General features: G+C 39.1%; 1 protein-coding gene across 9 annotated transcripts in view; it reads left to right on the forward strand.

Annotated features, from left to right (window-relative positions):
- The window catches only part of cdc42bpaa (CDC42 binding protein kinase alpha (DMPK-like) a), a 75,425-nt gene that overhangs the window by 40,012 nt on the left and 12,326 nt on the right, over positions 1-23,087 (forward strand). For 8 of the 9 annotated variants that reach the window (XM_055172105.2, XM_055172108.2, XM_055172109.2 and 5 more), the window contains 28 exons: positions 829-1,029; positions 1,668-1,916; positions 2,026-2,105; positions 2,451-2,611; positions 2,758-2,880; positions 2,968-3,101; positions 5,260-5,502; positions 8,494-8,604; positions 8,792-9,039; positions 9,131-9,236; positions 11,619-11,743; positions 11,889-11,994; positions 12,145-12,293; positions 12,450-12,541; positions 13,344-13,420; positions 14,584-14,622; positions 15,224-15,343; positions 15,825-15,893; positions 16,008-16,113; positions 16,199-16,335; positions 17,576-17,715; positions 17,845-17,926; positions 18,014-18,233; positions 19,307-19,369; positions 19,486-20,085; positions 20,173-20,270; positions 20,757-20,841; positions 22,750-22,873. In XM_055172105.2, coding sequence (XP_055028080.2) covers positions 829-1,029; positions 1,668-1,916; positions 2,026-2,105; positions 2,451-2,611; positions 2,758-2,880; positions 2,968-3,101; positions 5,260-5,502; positions 8,494-8,604; positions 8,792-9,039; positions 9,131-9,236; positions 11,619-11,743; positions 11,889-11,994; positions 12,145-12,293; positions 12,450-12,541; positions 13,344-13,420; positions 14,584-14,622; positions 15,224-15,343; positions 15,825-15,893; positions 16,008-16,113; positions 16,199-16,335; positions 17,576-17,715; positions 17,845-17,926; positions 18,014-18,233; positions 19,307-19,369; positions 19,486-20,085; positions 20,173-20,270; positions 20,757-20,841; positions 22,750-22,873 — 4,088 coding nt within the window. The remainder of the gene's footprint in view (positions 1-828; positions 1,030-1,667; positions 1,917-2,025; positions 2,106-2,450; positions 2,612-2,757; positions 2,881-2,967; positions 3,102-5,259; positions 5,503-8,493; positions 8,605-8,791; positions 9,040-9,130; positions 9,237-11,618; positions 11,744-11,888; positions 11,995-12,144; positions 12,294-12,449; positions 12,542-13,343; positions 13,421-14,583; positions 14,623-15,223; positions 15,344-15,824; positions 15,894-16,007; positions 16,114-16,198; positions 16,336-17,575; positions 17,716-17,844; positions 17,927-18,013; positions 18,234-19,306; positions 19,370-19,485; positions 20,086-20,172; positions 20,271-20,756; positions 20,842-22,749; positions 22,874-23,087) is intronic. The other variant, XM_055172106.2, reaches the window with a different exon arrangement.

The raw sequence follows: 23,087 nt of genomic DNA on the forward strand, positions 1-23,087 counted from the left end.
ACTTTGGGATCTTGCCGGAAGTAGTAGGTCATCCAGGTACTTTTAGCATAGAATATTCGCATATACTACTCACCTCGCCTACTGCTTTTTTTTTATGGAAGTTGGCTTTTTCAGACGCAGCCCTAATTTTAATCTATGACATAAAACACACCAGTAATTCCCCCACTTATGACTTTAAAAAGCTTTTAAGTGTCTTGGCGGTTGCTACATGGGACTACAGACTTTGTTGGGGACTTTAAACGTCATCATGCATGAAGATTTAAAAAAAAAACACAACATGGGCACAATTACCAACAAAGATTCATCCATACTGTATTTCCTTATCAGGGAACATGTTTTAAGATTTGTTTAATAAAGTTGAAAGAGTTTGGTGGTGGTGATGTTGATGTCGAGAGACTGTGGTTTGGTTCGCTAGTTTTATTTCTAGTAAAGGCATTTAGGCTTTAAAATTAATAAAAGTTGTGTTTATCTGTGTTATAAACAAGTTTTTTGCGATAATCCAAAAGTCTATGAGAATAATGAATGGATTTTTTATCAATGGAACCTACCAGTGACCCACTAACCTTCGTGATGGCCTAAATACTTCATCCCTGCGGCACTCTATGCGGTTTGCGGATGATATGCGGTGCTATTACTTTTTATATATTGTTTTCCCTGTAGTAGAGTGATACCAGACACTTAAAAAATCATAGCTTCATGGTTTAGTGGAAAAACAGGCACTTATCAGTCATGCACAATAACACCGGGAAAATTTTTTATTTAAGTATCCCCTGTAGTAGATTCAAGCATGACTGTGCCATCCTAATCCGTTTCCTGTCCCTTATGCAGGTGCAGTCCTCCGTTGCGGTGGGAACACCTGACTACATCTCTCCAGAGATCCTGCAAGCCATGGAGGATGGGAAAGGGAAATACGGCCCCGAGTGTGACTGGTGGTCCCTCGGTGTCTGTATGTATGAGATGCTGTATGGGGAAACTCCTTTCTATGCAGAGTCCCTGGTGGAAACCTACGGCAAGATTATGAACCACAAGGTACGGAGTCAGCAGTGTATCAATGCGCTGTTATTTCATTGTTGCACAATAATGCATTCATTACTCTTATTGTTATGTGACCAGTTATATTTCATTTTAAAGGGGACAGAGAATGAAAAACCATTTTTACCTTGTCTTTGTTGAATAATGGTAGTCTACCAACATTCACAAACATACAAAAAGTGCTAAACATGCTAAACATCTCAGTCTCATAGAAATTCCTCTTTTAGTAATGTCAGCCAGAAAACAGCCCAATCTGAAAAACTGATGCTTATGACATCACAGGCATCTAACTGCCCCTCCACTTTAAAATAATTGGCTACATTTTTTGAGTGGCAGCAAAGTCAGCCAATCAGTAATGAGATTGCAAGTTAAGCCAGTAGGGGGAGCCAAATAGGTGCAAAACCAGTTGTTTAAAATCCCCCACCCTAATAGAGCTATCTGAGAGAGGTTTTTAGGAAGTTTCTAAGGCATTACAGACCCAAACAAAAACTTTTTTGTCTACATGTCACATCACAGAACAAGGATAAATACTCCGTTCAATCATTCTATGTCACCTTTAAGATGATGCACTATTACATGACCTCACATGATTTCACAGTATGTTGTGTGAATGATTCTGTCCTGTGTTACTTCAGGAGCGGTTCCAGTTCCCCGCCCATGTTACAGACGTCTCTGAAAACGCCAAAGACCTCATCCGCAGGCTCATCTGCAGCAGCGAACACAGGCTGGGCCAAAACGGCATCGCTGACTTCCAGCAGCACCCGTTTTTCACCGGCATTGACTGGGAAAACATTCGTAACTGTGATGCTCCATACATCCCAGAAGTCAGCAGCCCGTCCGACACGTCAAACTTCGATGTGGAAGATGACTGCCTCAAAAACACGGTATGGTACTGTAATCGCAAAACATTTAGGTTACCGACCATATCCTTTGTTGCACAACATAACATATATACATGTATTGCCGTTTTAAAGATATGTGCTGTGTTTTTAGGAGACAATGCCGCCTCTTTCCCACACCACCTTCTCTGGACACCATCTTCCTTTTGTTGGTTTTACCTACACCAGTAACTGGTAAGACAACATGAGTAAATTATTAAGAATATTAAGGGGCAGTTCACATTTTGAGTCTTTTGCACATGCAAAGTCGTTATTTTTAATGTAGATGCGCAGCAAGCGCGCTTAAATCAAGAGTGAAAATAGTTTTCAGAATGCTGCCTCGGAAAAAAGGAGGAATGGGAAGTGGTTGCGTTTTTTCGCAACTGCTCCTAAGTCAGTATGTTTTAAAAAACCAAGTGCATTAAACAAATTGCCTAATAATTTGTGATTAAGCTTTTAATTCGCAATGTTCTTCTGAACCTATGATTTTTTTTATATGCATTTCTGACACTTTTTGGGTGACCCTGCTTTTGTTTTCAGTACCTTTTCAGACCGTGGTTGCCTACGGGGGTCCGAATCGCCTGCGGAGATGGACGTGTGCGTGCAGCGCGGCCTGGAGGACAGTCTGGCTACCGAGGCGTACGAGCGACGGATCCGCCGTCTGGAGCAGGAGAAACTGGAGCTTGGCCGAAAACTGCAAGGTCTGACGCACTTCCTCTGCCTTCCACAGATGTCTGCTATAAACACAGAAATACCTCAGATTCTTTCTGAAGAAATAATCTTGCTAACGCTTTCCGGAAGTCGTTCTTCTGGCTGACTGACAGTTTAAATGTCTTCTGGTCCTCAGAGTCCACTAAAGCGGTCCAGGCCCTGCAGTACTCCAGCGGAGACGGACCCGTTTCTGCCAGCCGAGAGTTTGAGGTCCGTGGACTGAAGGAGGAGATCGAGACCCTTAAGAAACAGATCGCAGGTAGTCGCTCAGCTCACATGCTGGAGATAAACCTGCATCACACTGCCTTGAACTTCTCACATTGATGTTTGTCCCTTTTCATATCAGACACGGGTCAGGTGCAGCAGCAGTTAGGTCAGTCCGATGCTGCCCGCAGGGACCTTGATGAGTCCTCCAAACAAACTCGTTCTTTGGAAAAACAGCTGAAGAACATGAAGCAGGAGAGAGATGATCTGCAGAAGGTAGAACTCACAAACACCTGCTCATCACCCCATAAACACCACTAGGGAAATAATGCTGCATGTGAAGCTGCATGTGAAGCTTGTAAAGCGGCCACTTAGGGCACACTCACATTATACCTAACCCAACCGAACTGTGCCCGAGCGTGATTTCCCCCCTCCCTTATCCCCCAGATGCATGCACTTGCACTGTACTTTGACCGATCTCAGCAAGGGCATGCTTTCGTCATTAGGATGCGATTGTTTTGAAGAAAACAGGAAGTGAACAGAGAGCCAAAGTGAAAAGGTGGGCTCGGGCTTGATTAACCAAACCGTACCCAGCCATGATAGAAAGCAATCACATTAGTCAAATGTTGTGTTCAGATTAGGGCTGTCAATAGATTAAAAAAATTAATCTAGATTAATCGCATGATTTCATGAGTTAACTCGCGATTAATCGCAAATTAATCGCACATTTTTATCCGTTCTAAATTTACCCTAATTTAACACTTTTCAGGTTTTTAATACTCTGATCATATATACATATATAGATGCTTTATGCAAATGCATGTTAACAACAGCCTGTTTACATTTTTAACAGAACCATCAAGCCATTGCTTTGTATATGCATTTTCCTTTAAAGGAGCATTTCACCCACAGAAACATTAATCTTTATTGAAAGTGCGTCATATTTGTAGTTGAAATGTAACATACATTTCGAATTTGGTGCCTATTTAACCAAGAAAAGGGGTGTTTGTAGTCTCACTCCCTCAACAAAGATATAGCACTTCCTTCTTTCAATGATGCAAAATGATGATTTTTACATCATTGAAAGAAGGAAGTGCAGCACTGAAATCTGTATTTCTCCTGTCTCAGTGGCAACTGAGGAAACGATCCACAACCATTCAAAAACATGACTGGGGTTCTAACTATACAAAGATTAATCCAAATGGGTGAAGTGTCCCTTTAAGAGGAATTTTCTTTTTCTTCATTTTTATTTGATGCTACATCATTTGTGACATGTGCTGTAGAAAATTAGCAAATTTTCAAAAAAATTGTTGTTCATATTTTGACATTCTCTATTAAAACATAGAACAATGCATGATTTGGTGGAATATAACAAAATATGATAGAACTACACCTGTTTGAAGTTGAAAGAGTCAGCAAAGTTCAATTACCAGAAAAATTACCACATCCATACATTAAATTACCACATCAATACCTTAAAATCACTGGTAAAACTATAAGATTTAGCACACACAAAGCAAAAACATCATCAATATATGTTAAACTGTTTTTTCTTTTGTTTGATTGACCTTGTGACAGACTGCTTAAAATCTAAGTGATCTAATATAATGTTACACATCAGATATTTTTACCCAACAGTTAACCAAACATTTACTTAAGACATAACAGATTATAGATCCTACCTGCGTGAATTCTTATCAAAGCAGATATTTGTAAAACTTTAATTTTGTGTAGATGTCTATATATCCGGGTCGCGCACTCGTGCGTCTGTGTTACTGTGTGCACGCGCTTCAGATGTCAGTCAGTCAGCGTGAGGAGATCGCTTTTGAGTCTTGTCGCTCTTAATAACTCTTTAACAATAACCAGATACCGAACTTTATCTCTCTTAATGACTATTTTAACATCAAGCAAGTCCTGCAGTCTATTTTCTAAGTCATGCATAAAAGGGAAACCAAAATGAATTGAGACGCATCTTTGCATTAGATTAAGCATTAGGAGGACGGGAACGTTACACCTCAGACGTATAAATATAGATCATTTCAGATTTCAGCATTTAGAGCATTGGATTTGCTAGACGATTGGGTAATGTTCTTATTTCTATGAAAACCTTTGAATCATTTAGACAGGATCCCATTTGTCTGCGTCTCTGTTCTTTCAACTATGGGCTGGACCAAGGGTCAAACAGAAATTGCGCGTTGCGTTTATCGGCGTTAATGAAATTAGTTGTGTTAAAATGAATTTGCGTTAACGCGTTATAAACGCGTAAATTTTGACAGCCCTAGTTCAGATCAAACAAAATGCGTTTTAATATAACCCCAAAATTAAAATCTGGTTAAGGTTTGATATTTTTGTGGATAATTATAGGCATCTATTTTTTGGTATTTGTTGATATAATACTTTTTGTGTGTTGAACTATAATTTTGTCTTTTTGTAGAGCCTCCAGGAATCATCGGAGAAGCTGAGAGCTCAGGGTAAAGAGCTGAAGGAGGCTGATAGTCAGAGGAAACTGGCCATGCAGGAGTTCGGCAAGGTGAGCGAGAGAGTAACGGAGCTGCGCTCGGAAAAGCAGCGTCTCTCCCGACAGCTCCGGGACAAAGAGGAGGAGATGGACGCTCTCAATCAGAAGATGGAGGCGCTACGGCTGGACATCCGCAAAGCTGAGAGAGCCAAGAAAGAGGTGAGTAATCAGCAAGGTCGGACATTAAAGCTCCATCCCAGTTCATATACTATATGTGACAATGGACCAGTCATTGTATTAGGGGTGGCACGGTTCATTAAAAAAATCCGAACCGTTCGGTTCGCTTGTCTCGGTTCGGAGCGCGTGTGCGTCGCACGGTACAACGTTAATGGCATGCGCAATGTAGCCTCATGCCCTGTATGTGACCTCAGATAACGCGTAGTTTTTGCTAGCGTGTGAAAGTTGCGCAATCTTATTTCATAAATTGCCCCTCAAAGTAATCAGGACAGAAGTGGTCAAAAGTGAACAAAAGAGACAGATTAAATATTACAGGTGTAAACGTTATGTTTCTCTCTCGTCCACATATGAAGAGTTTCGTTGCAAAACGAGATAAATTCATTTTTTAACAATTTTGTCAAAACATGTTTATTATTATGTTATCATGTTAATATTTTGTTTTATGGTGCTACTTAGCTGTATTTTTTTTAGTTATGAAGGTTTTAAATCAAAACAAACCAACTGCAGTTGCATTGAAATAAATTGGAATGCACAACCAAAAAACGTGATTTCTGAACAATTAAAAAAATGGTGGATATCTCGTTTTGCAACGAAACTCTTCATATACTCTCTGCACTATTTAAGCAGCCTCTCAGTGATAAATCTAAGAGCTACACTGAAGTCGGCATTTTGATAAATCCAAGTTATCTTTGTGTGCTAAAAAGGCACATAAAGTTTATGTAGATGGCAATACACATTCTCTTTTTTTCCAAATAAATGTAAAGCATGTTGAAATCATCAATGTCTTCCCTCTTGCTCTATCAAAATCTCACCTGGCTTTCCTCAGAGATAGTGCCAATAATGTGCTTAAATTCAAATTCAGTTTGTGCATGATCACATGGTATAACTTTTTTAATACTGTATCCTAAATTATGGATAATTAATACATGAATAAGATAATACATTTCTGGAGTGTTAAAAATTAAAAGAAAAAAGAACAACAAGAACCGTACTGAACCGAGAACTGTGACCATAAAACCGTGATACCGAGGGTTTTGTGAACCGTGCCACCCCTACATTGTATGGGTCAAAATTATACATTTTTTAATGACAAAAATCTTTAGGATATTAAAAGATCATGTTACATGATGATATTTTCTAAATTTCCTAGCGTACATATAGTAAAATGTAATTTATCATTAGTAATACATGTTGTTAAGGACTTCATTTGGACAACTTTAAAGTCGCCATGAAAATAAAATAAAAACCGTAATTTGTTTTGGAATAATGTGCTATTTTTTACAAATGACTTATCTGTGAGCTTTATTATTTAATAAAAATCCATGTGCCCTTATAAGCTTTAATTTAAAAACGCAAATCTGCTCTCCTCCTCAAAACGATCTCTCTTTACTTCCGGTCATATGGTATGACAGGTGGGCGGGGTCCGTGAGACGATCGCAGCGATCAGCAATTAGCAACATGACCCAACGTCAAACGATCCAATCAGATCTCGATGGACAAATTCAAATCTAGCCCTTTCTTATTTCATTTCAGAAGCCAGTTTCATTCGGATATACGTCACCACAGGGAAAATAAGGCAATCGCTACATGGCTACTTTAAAGGAGATTTTCTCAATATTTACATTTTTTTCAAAATTCTTATTCGAACAAATGATACATCAATGGAAAGCTTATTTATTCAGATAATATAAAAATCTCTTTTTTTTATTAACCCTTATGACAGGACATATGTGACCCTGGACCACAAAACCAAAGTAGCAAGAAAAACTACTGAAATATAAATATAAATTTCTTTCTTCAGCTGTACACAGTCTAAGATGCATTAAATAATATCCTGCCTCTTCCCTGCTATATAATGGCAAGCTCTAAAAGCACATCCATCATTCACAAAAGTGATCCAAGTGGGTTAATAAATGTCTTCTGATGCGGAGCGATGGGTAATTTAAGCTTTTAGCGATTGTTAAAATGTGTATGTAATGGAAACATCTCTCATTGGTTCTCGCTTGTCTCATGATTGCAAAATGTTGCAATTATATTAAATAAATAAATGTGTGGACTTGTTAACACAAACTTTCTGATAACAGTTTGATGATTTTCCTTGCTGTTTAAAAAAAGAAAGAAAAACGAACAAAAAAGGCAGTGCACGTGTGGCATGCACGTATGTGGTGTGCGTCGTCACTTCTGTGTGTGCAGCGCGGAAATACCAGAGCGAAGATGGATGCAGAGGAGGTTGACAGTGATCTGGTAGCTAAAAAAAACTCTACGTCTGTTTTATTGCGGTATTTTGGATTTAGGATTACTGACACTGAGCAGTTGCTACATCACGTGGCAATACGAAAACATTTCTAGTTTTACAAATACACATTTTAGCATTATCACTAAACTGTGTGTGGATTTTCCATAAAACCCATCAAGTTGACTCATGATACCATTTATTATAATCGCAATCGCACATCGCAATATTAGCATCAATAACCGCAATGGGAAAAATTACCCAAATCGTGCAGCCCTACTACTAATATATTATTGAAATGCCTTTAATAGAAATTGCCTTCTGTATTGCATTCGTTTTGTACATTTACAGGTGCATAAGCACTGGAATTTAATTTCAATAAAATTCATTTAACAAAAAATATGCGGTGGTTGATTTGTTTATATAATTGAGTCGTTGTGCTGCGTCGTCTTGCGGGTTTATGAGTATTTTTCTCCAAGATAAAGTAGGTCTTTATAATTCGAATATTAGGATTTTTTAAGTATGAAATTCGAATGTATTTTTTCAGCCATTTTGACAGCCCTAGCGAGAAGCAACAGGTTTTCATGTTTCATTACTTGCCGCCATATTTAAGTGGCCATTTGTGTTGTAATTTTGGTAAAGGCATAATCAACTCTACTTCATGCTATGGCTAACATATAACCTATAGCCCAACCTCTCATACCTGAATCCCTGAGCATCTCTTTTGTGTTTGTGTGCAGATGGAGGCTCAGGCTGAAGAATGGTCTGCTGAGACTCAAAAAGAAAAGAAATTGAGAGAACACAGTGAGCAGTACAGCAGACAACTGGAAGAGGAGCTGGAGGGAATAAAGGTCTGCCCAAAAATACACACCTGACTCTTACTCAGTAGTGACGCTATGTTGTTTGTATTTGTGTGCATACAGTCTGTGTTAAATGCCACGGGAGAAAGTATGGCAATATGGACAGATACGTTTTTTATTAGACCAGATGAGAAACGATTATCTGATGTTCCCGTTGTTCTCTCTTTTGCTGGAGCAGCAGAAGCAGGTGGGCCGTTCTCCAAGTGTCGGGTCTTCTGAGCAGAACAAAGAGCTTAGTAAACTACGAGCAGACCTGGAGAAGAAGACTCAGTACTACGAGGAAGAGCTGTCACGTAGAGATCTCCAGCATGCCAACGAACTGAAGCACTTGCAGAAAGAGCTGCGTGATGCCGAGGGCCAGCAGCTCGCCCTGAAGAAAGAGATCACGGTGCTCAAGGATAAGGTGGAGAAGATCCGCAGAGAGAGGTAAAAAACCTTTACTAAATCTTAAGTAGACTTGTGATGTCTGTTGGCATAACAGCGCCTAACCCTGATGTTCAATACATCGTCTTCACAGTCAGATCGAGCGAGAGGAGTTTGAGACCGATTACAAGCAGAAGTGTGAGAGAGAGAGAGTCCTGCTGATGGACGAGAACAAGAAGCTCTCCAGCAAACACGACAAGGTGAACACACACAGACAGGCTGAGTTTAATAGATTGTTTAACACCAAAATTTTAAGAGAATTCCCTTTGGGAAATCGTTTATAGGAACACAAGGTTCAGAAAGCGGGAACGTTTAGCATTGTTGTCTGTGGAGTCTCTCCATAGGTCCATTTAACAGATGCTTCACTGTGCCAATATTATACTGGGAAGTCAGTCAATATCTTCCCTGTGCTGATCAACAGGCAGGAATTTGGAAAATGCACGTGTTTTTCCCGAGGACCACTGCGACGGTTCAGGGCTTTCGGTCAGAGCACAGTATGAAATAAAACTGGGATAATGTAACAGGAAATGTCTGAATACCCAAGCAAATATTTGTTTTCTAACCAATTGGTTTATAGTGGATTAAACTGAGACTTGCGTTTATTAATGCCATGGATCTGAAGGGTTACACTTGAAAATATGAAGTGTGTTAGCAACCCTAGTGGCTCTGTATTGTGGTCTAGAGCTGCAACTAACGACTATTTCTTCTGTCGACTAATCAAGCGATTATTTTTCCGATTAGTCGACTACTCTAACGATTATTTTTTATTATTAATAAAGTGTTCTTTTTTTGATTAGCTATTTAATCTGTTGGATAATCTGTTTTTCTACTCTCTGTCTGATCTGACAGTCATTGTTTGTTTTATTGTATTTTAACACAACTGAATGCTATTTTCACATATTATCTGTTCTGTTGTCAGACATTAAGACTAAACTAAACATGACCCACAATAACATTGTGTTTAATCCAACCAGCTGTTACTTTAACTACTAAGTTACTAAAAATAGGCTTATTTTTTGGAGCCAAATACCTCTGTTTTTTTAGAATAAAAGCCAAATGCTTGAACATTTTACAGCCAAGTCATTTTCGTTATGCATTATTTGTTTTGGTTGTTTAAAAACACACACAAAATTTTTATCCGTTACTCGATTAATCGATCGATTCAGTGCTAGATTAATCGATTACTAAAAGAATCGATAGCTGCAGCCCTACACAGAGGAATCCGCATGGAAAACACAGCCAACTTTTAATTCTTTCACTCTCCAACTTTTAATTCTTCAATTCTGTCGAGGGGCTTCACGCAGAGAGAGAGAGAGAGCGTGTGCGCGCACAAGAGAGGCACCACCGAGCACTCACAACAATAAATGAAGCCGTTTTAAATGAAAATAAAAATGTAAATGTTGCGGCCATTGTTGATTTTGTGGCGCGCACAAACAAATAAATGTATGGGAAACACTGCCAGGAGCAGAAGCCGCCATTACGCGAGATGAATGTAAACAGCGTGACGCGTCAACGCATTTTACGCATGTCGACGTATTTTTGTAGTCGACGTAATCAATGACGTTGACGCATCATTGCAGCACTATTGTGGTCTGTTTTAAAATCCTAATGACTGTCGCTGTCTGTAAAGTGCTTTATTGGCATGATTATGTTTAATTACAATATACCAAAAAAACAAGTCAAACGTATCACAATATTTATTATTATGTCGCAAAAAATGTATGTGGTTTATTGTGTTACGCCAATATTTAATCCTAATGTCACCTAAATGTGCGTGTTTTTTGTTACGCCATTATCAGTATTCAAAGCAATAAGCAAACCTTAGTGCAATATTTATTATAATACTGCCAAGAATTTATGATTTATCGTTGCGATGTTTATAAAGATAAGTAAACTTTATTGCAATATGTGTTGCACTACGACAGAAATGTAAGGTCTTTAGTAACAATAACAATATTAACATCATCATTAAAAATAAGTCCAATTTTTTGCAATATTCATCATTATATCGCAAAAAGTATGTTTTGTTTTTGTTTTGTTACGCCATTATCAATAGCAACCAGCAAACATACTTGCAATATTTCTTACAACACTGCCATGAATTTATGATTTATTGTTGCAGTGTTACCAATGTTCAAAACAGTGAGTAAACTTATTAACAGTAGGTCAATATTTATTCTGCTATCACCAAAATGTGCATATTTTTGTTACGCCATTACCAATAATAATATCAATAAGCAACAAGCAAACAAGCGATAAAAAAATATGTATTGAATTAACAGCAGAGTGACTTTACCACCACATTTTGTATGTATGTAATGTTATGCAATCCTTTATGTAGTGTTGTTATATTATTGGTAATATTTGTTTCTCATGCAATTCATAATTTTTAATTAAATCTACTTAAAAACTGTCATGCACAAGCATGCCCTGCGTACTCTTCATAATTCATTGCACATTTAAACTCTTGTGCATCAGAATATAAGGCCACACCCAGACAAAAGATTAAAGATCGGTTTCCTTGACATTAGTGTCAGATTTCACTAATGCAACATTACATGTTTTATTGTATGTGTTTGTAGATGACGTCTGCGTTTGAGAAGCTGAGCTCTAACTACAAACAACTGGAGGAGGAGATGAGAGAATTGGGTGATAAGAAAGAAAGCGTCACCCACTGGGAAGCCCAGATCACTGAAATCATTCAATGGTGAGAAATGGTTCACTTCTGGATTAAACCCAAGGGATAAACTTTTTAAGGCTTTTATGTCAAACTGTTATTTGTTTAATTGTGGAGCCATCTGGTGGTGATGTTAAGTTGTGCAGTCCAAAACAACTGTTATTTTTTCTCTCAGGGTCAGCGATGAGAAAGATGCACGGGGATATCTGCAGGCTTTGGCCACCAAGATGACTGAAGAGCTGGAGGGCCTGAAGAGCGCCAGCCTGGGTGCACGAGCTACTGTAAGGATCACTAATACTGTCATTAATATGCATTTTCCTGTTTAATCTAAAAAATTTATGAATATCAATCTTAAAGACATATTTTGTGATCAGACTGGATGTCTTTTGTTAAATGAACTGAATTTCTACTCTTCTCTCTTGGTCTTCCAGGACATGCCATGGAAGATGAGACGTTTGGCTAAGTTGGACATGTCTGCTCGCCTTGAACTCCAGTCTGCACTGGATGCGGAGATCAAAGCCAAACAAACCATTCAGGATGAGCTGAATAAAGTCAAGGCTTCCTTTATGGCCACTGAGCGGTAGGACAAGTCCGAACTCATTACGAAAATGAAATTGGTCCCTAGTGCCTTATTGATATAAAAAAACAGTTTGATTATCCAACGTTTAATAATTTAGCCAGACTAACGCAAAGGGCTGTCATTAATATCACCTGATTTTTCTCTGTGGTCTTACAGTAAGCTGGAGGAATCGGAAAAGAGTAACCAGGAGCTTCAAGCAGACATCCAGAAACTTAAACAGGAAATGGAGAATCTGCGTACGTCCAGAGGTAAAACACACGCCATTCGTGCCAGGAGGAATCTCATTTGTAGTCTTGTTATTCAGGGTTCCCACGTGTCCTTGAAATCCTAGAAATTTTGTGAATTTGGGTAAAGGGAGGTTTTTGAAAATATACATAGATACAGGTCATTGAAAGTGCTTGAATCTATTTTGTGCAAGAAGTTTTCTGGAAAGAAAATCCATTATTTCCTGTGTAGTGTAGGATAATATCATAAAAATTCTAGACACATTGCTTTAAATGCTTATATCTTCTGTATGCAAATGTTGATTCATACCAAAATGCTTTTTTGCGTAGTTGTGTTTGACGCATGAAAATGTCTCGGGTTACGTATGTAACTGTTGTTCCCTGAGAAGGGAACGAGACGCTGCGTCTCCCTTGCCATACTTCCTGCGTCCCTGTAACGCCGTATTTAGCAATATTTCAGATAGCGATATACTTCCTGGCTCCCACGTCACCCTGTCTTTGTCGTTAAGCCTCACCATTGGTTGAATTTGATATACACATTCAGACGCACTTACCCCTGGAGGCGTCCCCAAAGTGTCACCACAGTGACGCAGCACGTGTTCCCTCGAAAGGGAACTGTAACAATGTATCTTAAAAGGTAAAATGATGTAACCTTGCTCTCACTTGAAATGTGTCCCCTCATTTAGTCCTGAATTTGAGGGGATTGGACCTCGAAAGTCCTTGAAAGGTCCTTGAATTTGAAGTTAACTAAGGTGTGGGAACCCTATTTATTGTTTAGGACTGTTTTCCTGCAAGATGTGTTCATGCATTAGTTTATGTGTTACAGGAGTCAAGCATCAAGATTCCCAGAATTCCTTTCTGGCGTTCCTCAATGCTCCTACTTCTGCCCTGGATCAGTTTGATGTACGTATCAAAAGCCTTTGCACGTGGCTTGTTTTTTACTTTTAAGTAGTTTTATTTTATTCAATAATGGGAAAATACTCAATAAGTTATTATTTTTAGTATAAATGGCTTAAGTGTGTTTTAGTAAATGTAAGAAACAGATCTTGATTAAAGGATTAGTCCATTTTCTTAAAAGAAAAATCCAGATAATTTACTCACCACAATGTCATCCAAAATGTTGATGTCTTTTTTGTTCACTCGAGAAGAAATTATGTTTTTTGAGGAAAACATTGCAAGATTTTTCTAATTTTAATGGACTTTAATAGAACCCAACATTTAATACTTAACTCAACACTTAACAGTTTTTTTCAACGGAGTATCAAAGGACTATAAACAATCCCAAACGAGGCATAAGGGTCTTATCAAGCGAAACGATTGACATTTTTGACAAGAAAAAAAAAATGTACTTTTAAACCACAACTTTTCGTCTAGGTCCGGTCCAGCGCGACCTAACGTAAATGCGTAGTGACGTAGGGAGGTCACGTGTTAAACGCACATTTGCGGACCATTGTAAACAATAAACTGACACAAAGACATTAATTAGTATCAGTTGACATACAACAACGTAGGAACGGTCCTCTTTCAAGACACTTGTAAACACTGGGGCGGAGATTCGCTTTCGTCTTCTGTGACCTCTTGACGTCATGACGTATTACGTGGGGTCAGCTGGCACATCACGACCGGATCTAGACGAGAAGTTGTGCTTTAAGTGTATATTTGTTATTTTTCTTGTCAAAAATGACAATCGTTTCGCTAGATAAGACACTTATGCCTCGTTTGGGATTGTTTATAGTCATTTGAAACTCCGTTGAAAAAAACTGTTAAGTGTTGAGTGTTAAGTGTTAATTGTTGGGCTCTATTAAAGTCCATTAAAATTAGAAAAATCCTTTCCTCAAAAAACATAATTTCTTCTCGACTGAACAAAGAAAGACATCAACATTTTGGATGACATGGTGGTAAGTAAATTATCTGTTTTTTTCTTTTAAGAAAATGGACTAATCCTTTAAGTATCGTGAGTTTTTGAGGCTATTATGTGCGCTGGTTGAGTGTGAGTGAATCTGAATCTCTGTGATGTTCATATTATTTTCTCTCTCTCTATCTCTCTGGTTTTGTGCGTATTAAAGCGCTCTACTGCCTTTGGCTCGGCTGGTAGAGGCAGACATGTAAGCTTTTCTTCTGTGGTGTTTGGTTGAGTGGTCTGTCATTTCAGCTTTTTTGTGTGGCTTATACATGCCTATGCTTTGTTTTTGCTTGGCATCGGGACAGGGGATTTGCACATCATGTATATATATCCCAACAAACCTATCATTACTGCTGTTCATCTTGGGTTTTCTGCCAGTTGTAGTGTTTTTTCATTGGTGATTCTTCAGACTCTTCATTTTACATCATCGCTATTGATAAACAGGACAGCTTGTGGTGGTGACAGGCGAGACGTTTGTGTTCACCTGTCTTCTCAAGCTAACTCTTTGCTTCCTGAGCAGACACTATTTTAAATATTGTATTGATCGTTTGTGCTATTCATGCTTTCTTTGTCTATTTGGGTGTTACTGACTGGTGTTTGGGTCTTGTAAAATGTTTTTAACCTTTGGCTTGTCATGCAGCAGATATGCATGAACTGTTGTGTTTGCATAATCTTACTGCATTTGGGTTTTGTTAACATGCTATTTTGTGCATGTAACGCATGATTAGTGATGGTACAGCTAGGATTTTGTCGTCTCTTAACTGAAGCTCTAGATGTTTCCGTCTCCTCATTCCTACCAACAGATCGACTCCATCGATAACTTCAGCCTGTCCAACACACCTTCCTGTAAAGATGATGGACAGTCCCAGGTCACGTCCCATTCGAGGTCACCCTCAACCACCAGCGATGCCGAGCCCCATGAGGTGAACTTTCACCTCTAAACCCTACTTACTTACGTTACTAAACACTTCGAAGGCACTTAACAAATTAAATCTAATATAATGTAAAGCACCCTACATAGGGAGCAACCCTGTTAAGGGCTAAGCAGGTTCACTATTCACATTTTTTAAACATGTATATTGGCCAATAATCGGTATTGGTTGATAAAAGCAATTTTTCACACTAGTGGCTATTGGCCATTAAATGAAGAAATTACATAATTCTTCAGAATTTAATTAATGCAAGTTAATACAACCACCAAACTGTTGTATCGGCAGATATCAATCTGAAAAATTGGCTATCAGTAAAAACATTTCATATAGGTGCATCCCTACATAACAGTCTTTGCTTTGAAAAGCCTGTTTGTCTGTGATGCCTTAAAATTATGTCTAGGTAGAGCTTAAATTTTCTTATATTTGGAGGTTAGTATGTTGTGACTAAAATCTGTGAGTGTTTTCTTAACAGGCGGATCAATCACGGCAAAGAGCACAAACTTCATCAGCATACAGTAGCTCTGAACGTAGCACACCTAAGGTAGATAAATCAGATTTGTTTCACTCAAATTATTAATTAAACTCTGACGCAATCCCCTAAACAGTTTTCAAATAGATATATTGTTTACTTAAACCTACCAACTCTCTTTTTCAGCCAAAGGCCCATCAGTTTATTGTGAAATCCTTTACTACGCCCACTAAATGTAGCCAGTGCACATCTCTGATGGTGGGCCTCATCCGACAGGGCTGTACATGTGAAGGTGAGGGGTCACTGTGGAAACAGCTGAGGTTGTCATAAAAATTGCATTATTGGAAATTCATCTCACTTTCCATCCTCTCCTATAGTCTGTAACTTCTCGTGTCACGTGACCTGTGCGGATAAAGCCCCTGCCGTGTGTCCGATCCCACCGGATCAGACCAAAGCACCGTTGGGTATCGACCCCCAGAAGGGTATCGGCACGGCCTACGAGGGCCACGTTAGGGTAAGAAACATTACAGGCTGTTTTTTTAACGAAACATTGGCAGAAGTTACTCTTGGAAGTGGAAATTTGTTTTCTTAACCTGGAAAAAAACTCAAAAATATTGATGACCCGTCTTGCACTTGGGAATACACAAATCAGATTCTCTCTAGATTGAAAATGTCTCTTCTGTCTTAATGCTTTTGAGTAGAGATCCAGATTTTTTTTAAACCGATACCAAATATTTGGATGCTACCGAGCCCCTAAGGTGACATTTGTGCTCATGTGAAACATTTGCGTGCGCACGTGCAACATTCGCGTGCGCACATGAAAGCGAAAGTTTCACGTGAGCACGCAAAACTAAACGCGGTAGTTTCACATGCGCACTCGAAAGTTTTACGTGTGCACGCGAAACTAAACTTTATTTAATTTTTGCTCCATGTTCCCTTAGGGGCTCCGTAGGATGCTTATGGCCCGATAACCGATATGATGAACCGATTTTTATTTACTGTTATACTTCTTTTTTTGATGCAATTACTACAACACTACTGAACTGAACAAACCCTTATAATAACAACAATCACTCCCTCTTTGCATACAATGTAATAAATAGGTGTCTGAAAGAGTAAAGAATAATATTAATTTACTAAATAATATAACTGAAATAATACATTGTCAGGAAAATAACAAACAAAACAGCTTATATATCATTGAATTTCTTAGCTGGTATTTTATGTCAGAATAATTCATATTTTGTTGTTATAGCTTGTGAAATGGCCTTCATCCCAGTAAGTGAACATGAAAGTGATTTTAAGAGGTTAATGATGAGCATAAAAATCAACAAAAAACGAATTCAATTTAGCGTTTTTAATTGCACCAAGCATTCATTCATGACTGTTTTATTCATGCAATTCTCAAAACGGCCACAAGATGGTGGCGTTTATCGGTCAATCCGATATTACAAAACTGATATCCGATAATGGAAAATTGCTTAAATGTTGGGGAAAATATTGGGAAACATAAATCGGTCGATCTCTAGAAAAAACTCACAAATATTGATTACCCATCTTGCACTTGGGAATACCTACAACAGATTCTCTCTAGATTGAAAATGTCTCTTCTGTCTTAATGCTTTTGACCCAGCAGGCTATGATGTCGACAGGTTATTGCTTATTTATCATCTCGTAGTCATATTAGAACAATAACGTAGGAAAGAAATGCTGTTTTATTACTCAGTGTCTAATTGTAAAATGTTTCCTTGCAGGTGCCTAAGCCATTGGGTGTGAAGAAGGGCTGGCAGAGAGCCATCGCTGTGGTCTGTGACTTCAAACTCTTCCTCTATGATCTCCCCGAGGGCAAAGCTGCTCAGCCTGGTGTTGTGGTGAACCAGGTCATAGATATGAGGTCAGACCCGGATAAACATGTGGGCTTGTTCCTTGTGCTCTGTGTTTATGACTGTCTTTGATATTTAAGGACTTCTCGCTCTCTCTCTCTCTCCGTCTCGCTTGCTCTCTCTCTCTTTCTCTTATGCAGGGATGAGGAGTTCTCAGTTAGTTCAGTTTTGGCATCAGATGTCATTCATGCTAACAGGAAAGACATTCCCTGTATATTTAGAGTGAGTTGAATATATATATATATAACTTTATTGTATTTTATAAAAATGTTTTTATTATTTGTATTTTATATATAATCTTGGTTGCAGGTGACGGCGTCTCAGCTCTCCTCCTCCAGCAAACAGAAATGCTCCATCTTGATCCTGGCAGACAGCGATCAGGAGAGAACAAAATGGGTGGGGCTTCTAAACGAGCTGCACCGCCTCTTAAAGAAGAGCAAACTGAAGGAGCGCTTTGTTTACGTGCCCAAAGAAGCGTATGACTGCGCATTGCCTTTCATCAAAACCACACAGTCTGCTGCTATTATAGGTACAATCCACATTATTAATAGGGAATCATTTTTATTATGTTTTAATAGCATTTCAGATGAGTTGTCTTGCACAAAACCAGTCAGGATTAAGCTCCTGCACCTTTAAAGTCCCCATAAAATCAAAACTGACAATTCTTATTTTTTTTACGGAAAATTGCAGTTTTCATTTGCTATTTCACTATTTGTCAGTGTTGGTCATTATTATTTTAAAAAAAATATTTTCTGATGACATCAGTTTGACCGCTCGGGCGGAACATCCGTTAACCCCGCCCCCTCCAAATGTCGTTCCTCTGCGAGGTCAATTTTGTTTCACTCGAAAACACGTCACAATACCATAGACTAAAAAATGTAGACGTACTGTTTGTGACGTCACCTGTAGGTTAATGAAGGCATTTTTAAGCCAATAATTGGCAGAGCCTGACATCACCAACTTGCCAGCGCATCATTGTGTATCATTCGCTAGTAATAATCGAAAATGGGCAAAGAGGCGGGGTTGCTAAAACCATGCCCGTCTAACTTGACAGTAGTGACAGCAGTGGCAATTCCGCTGTCACTCAAGTAGCCACGCCCTTAATTATGCATAACTTTAACTGTGGGTTCGCACCAGCCGGGTTTGAGGCATCACATTTGCATGTACCGCGCCTAGTTTGCCGCTTGAACAGTTTGAGTCTACTCGCTTTATTTGCGTGTGAAAGCCGCGCGTGAAAATTTAGTCATCGAGACATTCACGCAAAAATTTGTGTCATGGGAGGGGCTTCTGCGACTCCGCTCGCTTCCTGTAATCACGTCACTACTAGAGCAAGCTCCTGATTGGTTAATACGGCATGTTTTTCCACCAAAGTTCAAATTTTTCAACTTGCGCGTTTCCCGCGGCAACACTCAATTCATGCCATTCGCGCGAACTACACGCAAGAATGAGGCGAAATCGCATCTGCCGCGCTAAACGCCTCATTCGCGCCGCCTGTCAACGTGTCTTCACATTGACTTAACATTGTGAACGCAGCATAAGTCTTTATATAATTCGAACACATATTTTTTTTTAATCAATTCTTTGTGTTTATTTACACTGTAGATCATGAGAGGATAGCACTGGGCAGTGAGGAGGGCTTGTACGTTATTCATGTTACCAAAGATGGTAAGATAAATATTTGTGTTTACCCATTTTATTCACTACTCAACACAATATAATATTTGGGTGGTTGACATTAAACGCTTGTGAAAATCGATAATACAAAGCACATTTATTCCCAGACATTATCAAGGTAGGAGACAATAAGAAGGTCCATCAGATCGAGCTGATTCCCTCCGAGCAGCTGATCGCCGTGATATCAGGCAAGAACGGTCACGTGCGACTCTACCCCATGACGGCCCTTGACGATCGCGAGATCGACTTCTACAAGATAGCTGAGACCAAAGGCTGCCAGAGTGTGCTTTCAGGCACGCTCAGACACGGCTCGCTCACCTGTCTGTTCGTTGCCATGAAGAAACCAGACAAGGTGATCATCTACGAGCTCAACAGGAGTAAAACGCGTCATCGTAAAGTTCGGGACATTTTGGTCCCTGGGCCGGTGCAGTGGATGGGACTGCACGGCGAGAAGCTCTGCGTGGGTTTCCAGGCCGGATTCCTGCGATACAACCTTCAGGGAGACGGCACTACCGTTAGCCTCCTCCACCCGGAGGACCACACCCTGTCATTTGTCGAGCATCTGCATCTGGACGCGCTCGGGGCCGTGGAGATCTCCAATAAAGAGATGCTCTTGTGTTTCAGCGGCATTGGTGTGTACGTGGACTACCAGGGCAGACGGTCGCGACAGCAGGAACTGATGTGGCCGGCCACGCCTACTTCTTGCCGTAAGTGATTATTTGTATGCGCCGACTGGAACAAAATTGAAAATTAAAATGTACTCAATCTCACTTTATGAAACTTTTGTTTTTTAGGTTATAATGCACCTTATCTGTCCGTGTATAGTGAAAATGCAGTGGATGTATTTGACGTCAACACTATGGAGTGGATTCAAACGATGCCTTTGAAAAAGGTACAGCTTATATTGTTGATAAACGTTTAAAGGTGCAGTGTGTCGACTTTAGCGGCATCTAGCAGTGAGATTGAAAAATTGCAACCAATGGCTCAGTCCACCGTCTAGCGAAAAATGCATAGAGTCTAAGACGAAATACAGTAGTGACAAAACGCACTTTGTAGAGCAGTTTGTCCATTTAGGGCTACTGTAGAAACATGGCGGTGACTTCCATGTAGATAATAATGGCTCATTCTAGGGTAATAAACACATAACAGTTGATTATGTAGATCTTTATAAATCGCTGATAAAATAGTTATGTATATAATATTGCATTTCTATCGTTAGATTTTTCTAAAAGTTACACACTGCACCTTTAACGTAGACATTTCAATTATAAGCCAATCAGGATGTTTACCTGTGTGTTTTATGTTATAAATGACTTCACAGCAGGTTGTAATGTGAACTAATGTGTGTTAATGATCTGTATGCGTCTCCTGCGTTCAGGTTCATCCTCTGAATGCCGACGGGTCTCTAAACCTGCTGGGGCTGGAAACCGTACGGCTCATCTACTTCAAAAACAAGACGGCAGGTGAGACACACCCTCCTGCTTAGTGTGTCTGATCTATAGATTTATGAGTGGAAACTTGATTTAATCCTTCAGGATGTGTTTGGATCTGTCATGTTATCGACTTATCCACGCAGCTTGGGTTACGGCAGCTGCAAAGTTGTTTTACAGGCGAATAAAATTAATATGTTTTATTACAGGTTACTTATTTATTAAAAAGAGATTAGGGGGGATATTAAGTAAGATTGCTGATACGTGATAGTAGCGACGGGTGGGACAATAGTTTCCTTATTTATTTATTTGCTTTTTTACTCATTTATCAATGACAAGCCACTGGATTGGTGGACAAAAAACAGAAGCTGTTTCAAAGGCAGCTGGCATCACTGTCATGACCGCAACCTTCTTGAACATTATGCCACTAATCCGAGCACGCCATTAATGCACTTGTGTACTGTAAATTTCTTGCTTGCCAGGAAGTGGGAACAACTTACTCATTAGGTTTAAACTCCTGTATTATTCAAAACGCATTGCATTGTGTGCTAATCTTCAAAACATGGAGAGTAACATTTCCGGCTGAGTCAGAGGTATTCAGGCCAATCACAACGTACTGGTTAGCTGGCCAATCAGGGACACAGCGCTTTGTACAAAATCAAAGCGTTTGAGGCACGGTATGTAAGGGATAATGTAGAGGCAGCCGGTAGTTATCGGGAAGTTTTAATGCCCATTCTGTATTTTTTTGTGTGTTGGCTTCGTAGCTGTCATGCTCTATTTTGTCAAGTTCAGTCTCAGTAAGCTCTCTGTGTCTTGTCGTTGTTCGTTCTTCTATCCACTGTTTAAATGTTTTTTCCGTACATGTTAAAATTAATGTCAAAATTTTCCATTCTTAATTGTGGTTGTCCAGTTTTGTCACAAGATGGCGCCAAACAGTAATCTTTATTGGTCTTTATTGGCGTGGAGCGATTTAAATCGTACAAGTAGTACCGGCTATGCGTTATTACTTTGGAGCGGTTATTATTTGAAAAGAACAAACCTGCAAATGTCTCAACTGACCAATCAGAATCAAGCATTCCAGAGAGCCGTGTAATAAGTGGAAATAATGTGTTTTTTAACCATAAACCATGCAAACACATTGTATTATACCAAATACATAAAATAACGTTGTTGTTTTTTAGTAATGAAATAGGTGCTCTTTAAGAAAAGTAACCATAATAAAATGACTTGTAAATTAATATAATAAATGTAATAAATACTGTTATTTTGTTTTTTTCTTTGCAATTTAACGGTTGCTTTTCTCAAATGAGACCGCCTCGATGACCTATATACAGATGACCTCGATGACCTATTTACATTTGCTAAATTATGACTTTAGGCTTTTTTGCATTCGCATTGTATGGTCTGAAAACTGAATTGTGAAGTGTTACACAGACCAAATGTAAATAGTTTATTTATATTTGATTATACTGTGTTTGATTTAATTTATGTAAATATTGCTCAAAGCATTTTGAATGCTTTATTTACATGTTAAATTCTCAATTTTTTCTTTTTGGGGAGGGGCTGGACCCCCCAGACCCCTACAAATATTTTATTCGGAACCTTGTCACCTTTTTCACCTCTTGTGAGTTTGCAGGGATGATTATTACAAGTTCAGGTGCGAGGAAAGTACTTACAAGCTCTGAAAAGCATGCAGTGTGCGTTCATGTCACAAGTGCAGGTTATGCGAGAAAGTTAATGTGATGCTATGATGATAATAATGTCAAAATAATAATTTAAATCGTTCATGGGCAAACAAGACAACTATCATCATATCACCCTACTACAGTGCTGCTTTTATATGCTAAAAAAAACTAATATGATGTAATGATTTTGTATGTTATGTATGTTGTTCTGTCATGTTAATCTGTGTGCTATGTTGTGTTATGTAATGATTTACAGAGGGAGATGAGTTGGTGGTCCCCGAAACATCCGATAATAGTCGCAAACAGCTAGTGAGAAGCATGAACAGCAAACGTCGCTTTTCCTTCCGCGTGCCGGAGGAGGAGAGAGTCCTGCAGCGGAGGTGATGCTTAACACTCAATTCATATAGAGGCAGGAGTTTATATTAAAGCACAGCATAAGCAAACATTGTCACATGAAGGTTGCACAAATCAGGCACTAGTTGGCTTTGTGTGAGACCCGAGGCTGCTAAAATAATACCTGACCCGAGGTTTACCCGACAGGTAAATTTTTTTAAAGGGGCCATGGCATGAAAATCTGATTTTTTTCCATGTTTA

This window comes from Misgurnus anguillicaudatus, chromosome 7 (assembly GCF_027580225.2).
Source record: "Misgurnus anguillicaudatus chromosome 7, ASM2758022v2, whole genome shotgun sequence".
NCBI lineage: Eukaryota > Metazoa > Chordata > Actinopteri > Cypriniformes > Cobitidae > Misgurnus > Misgurnus anguillicaudatus.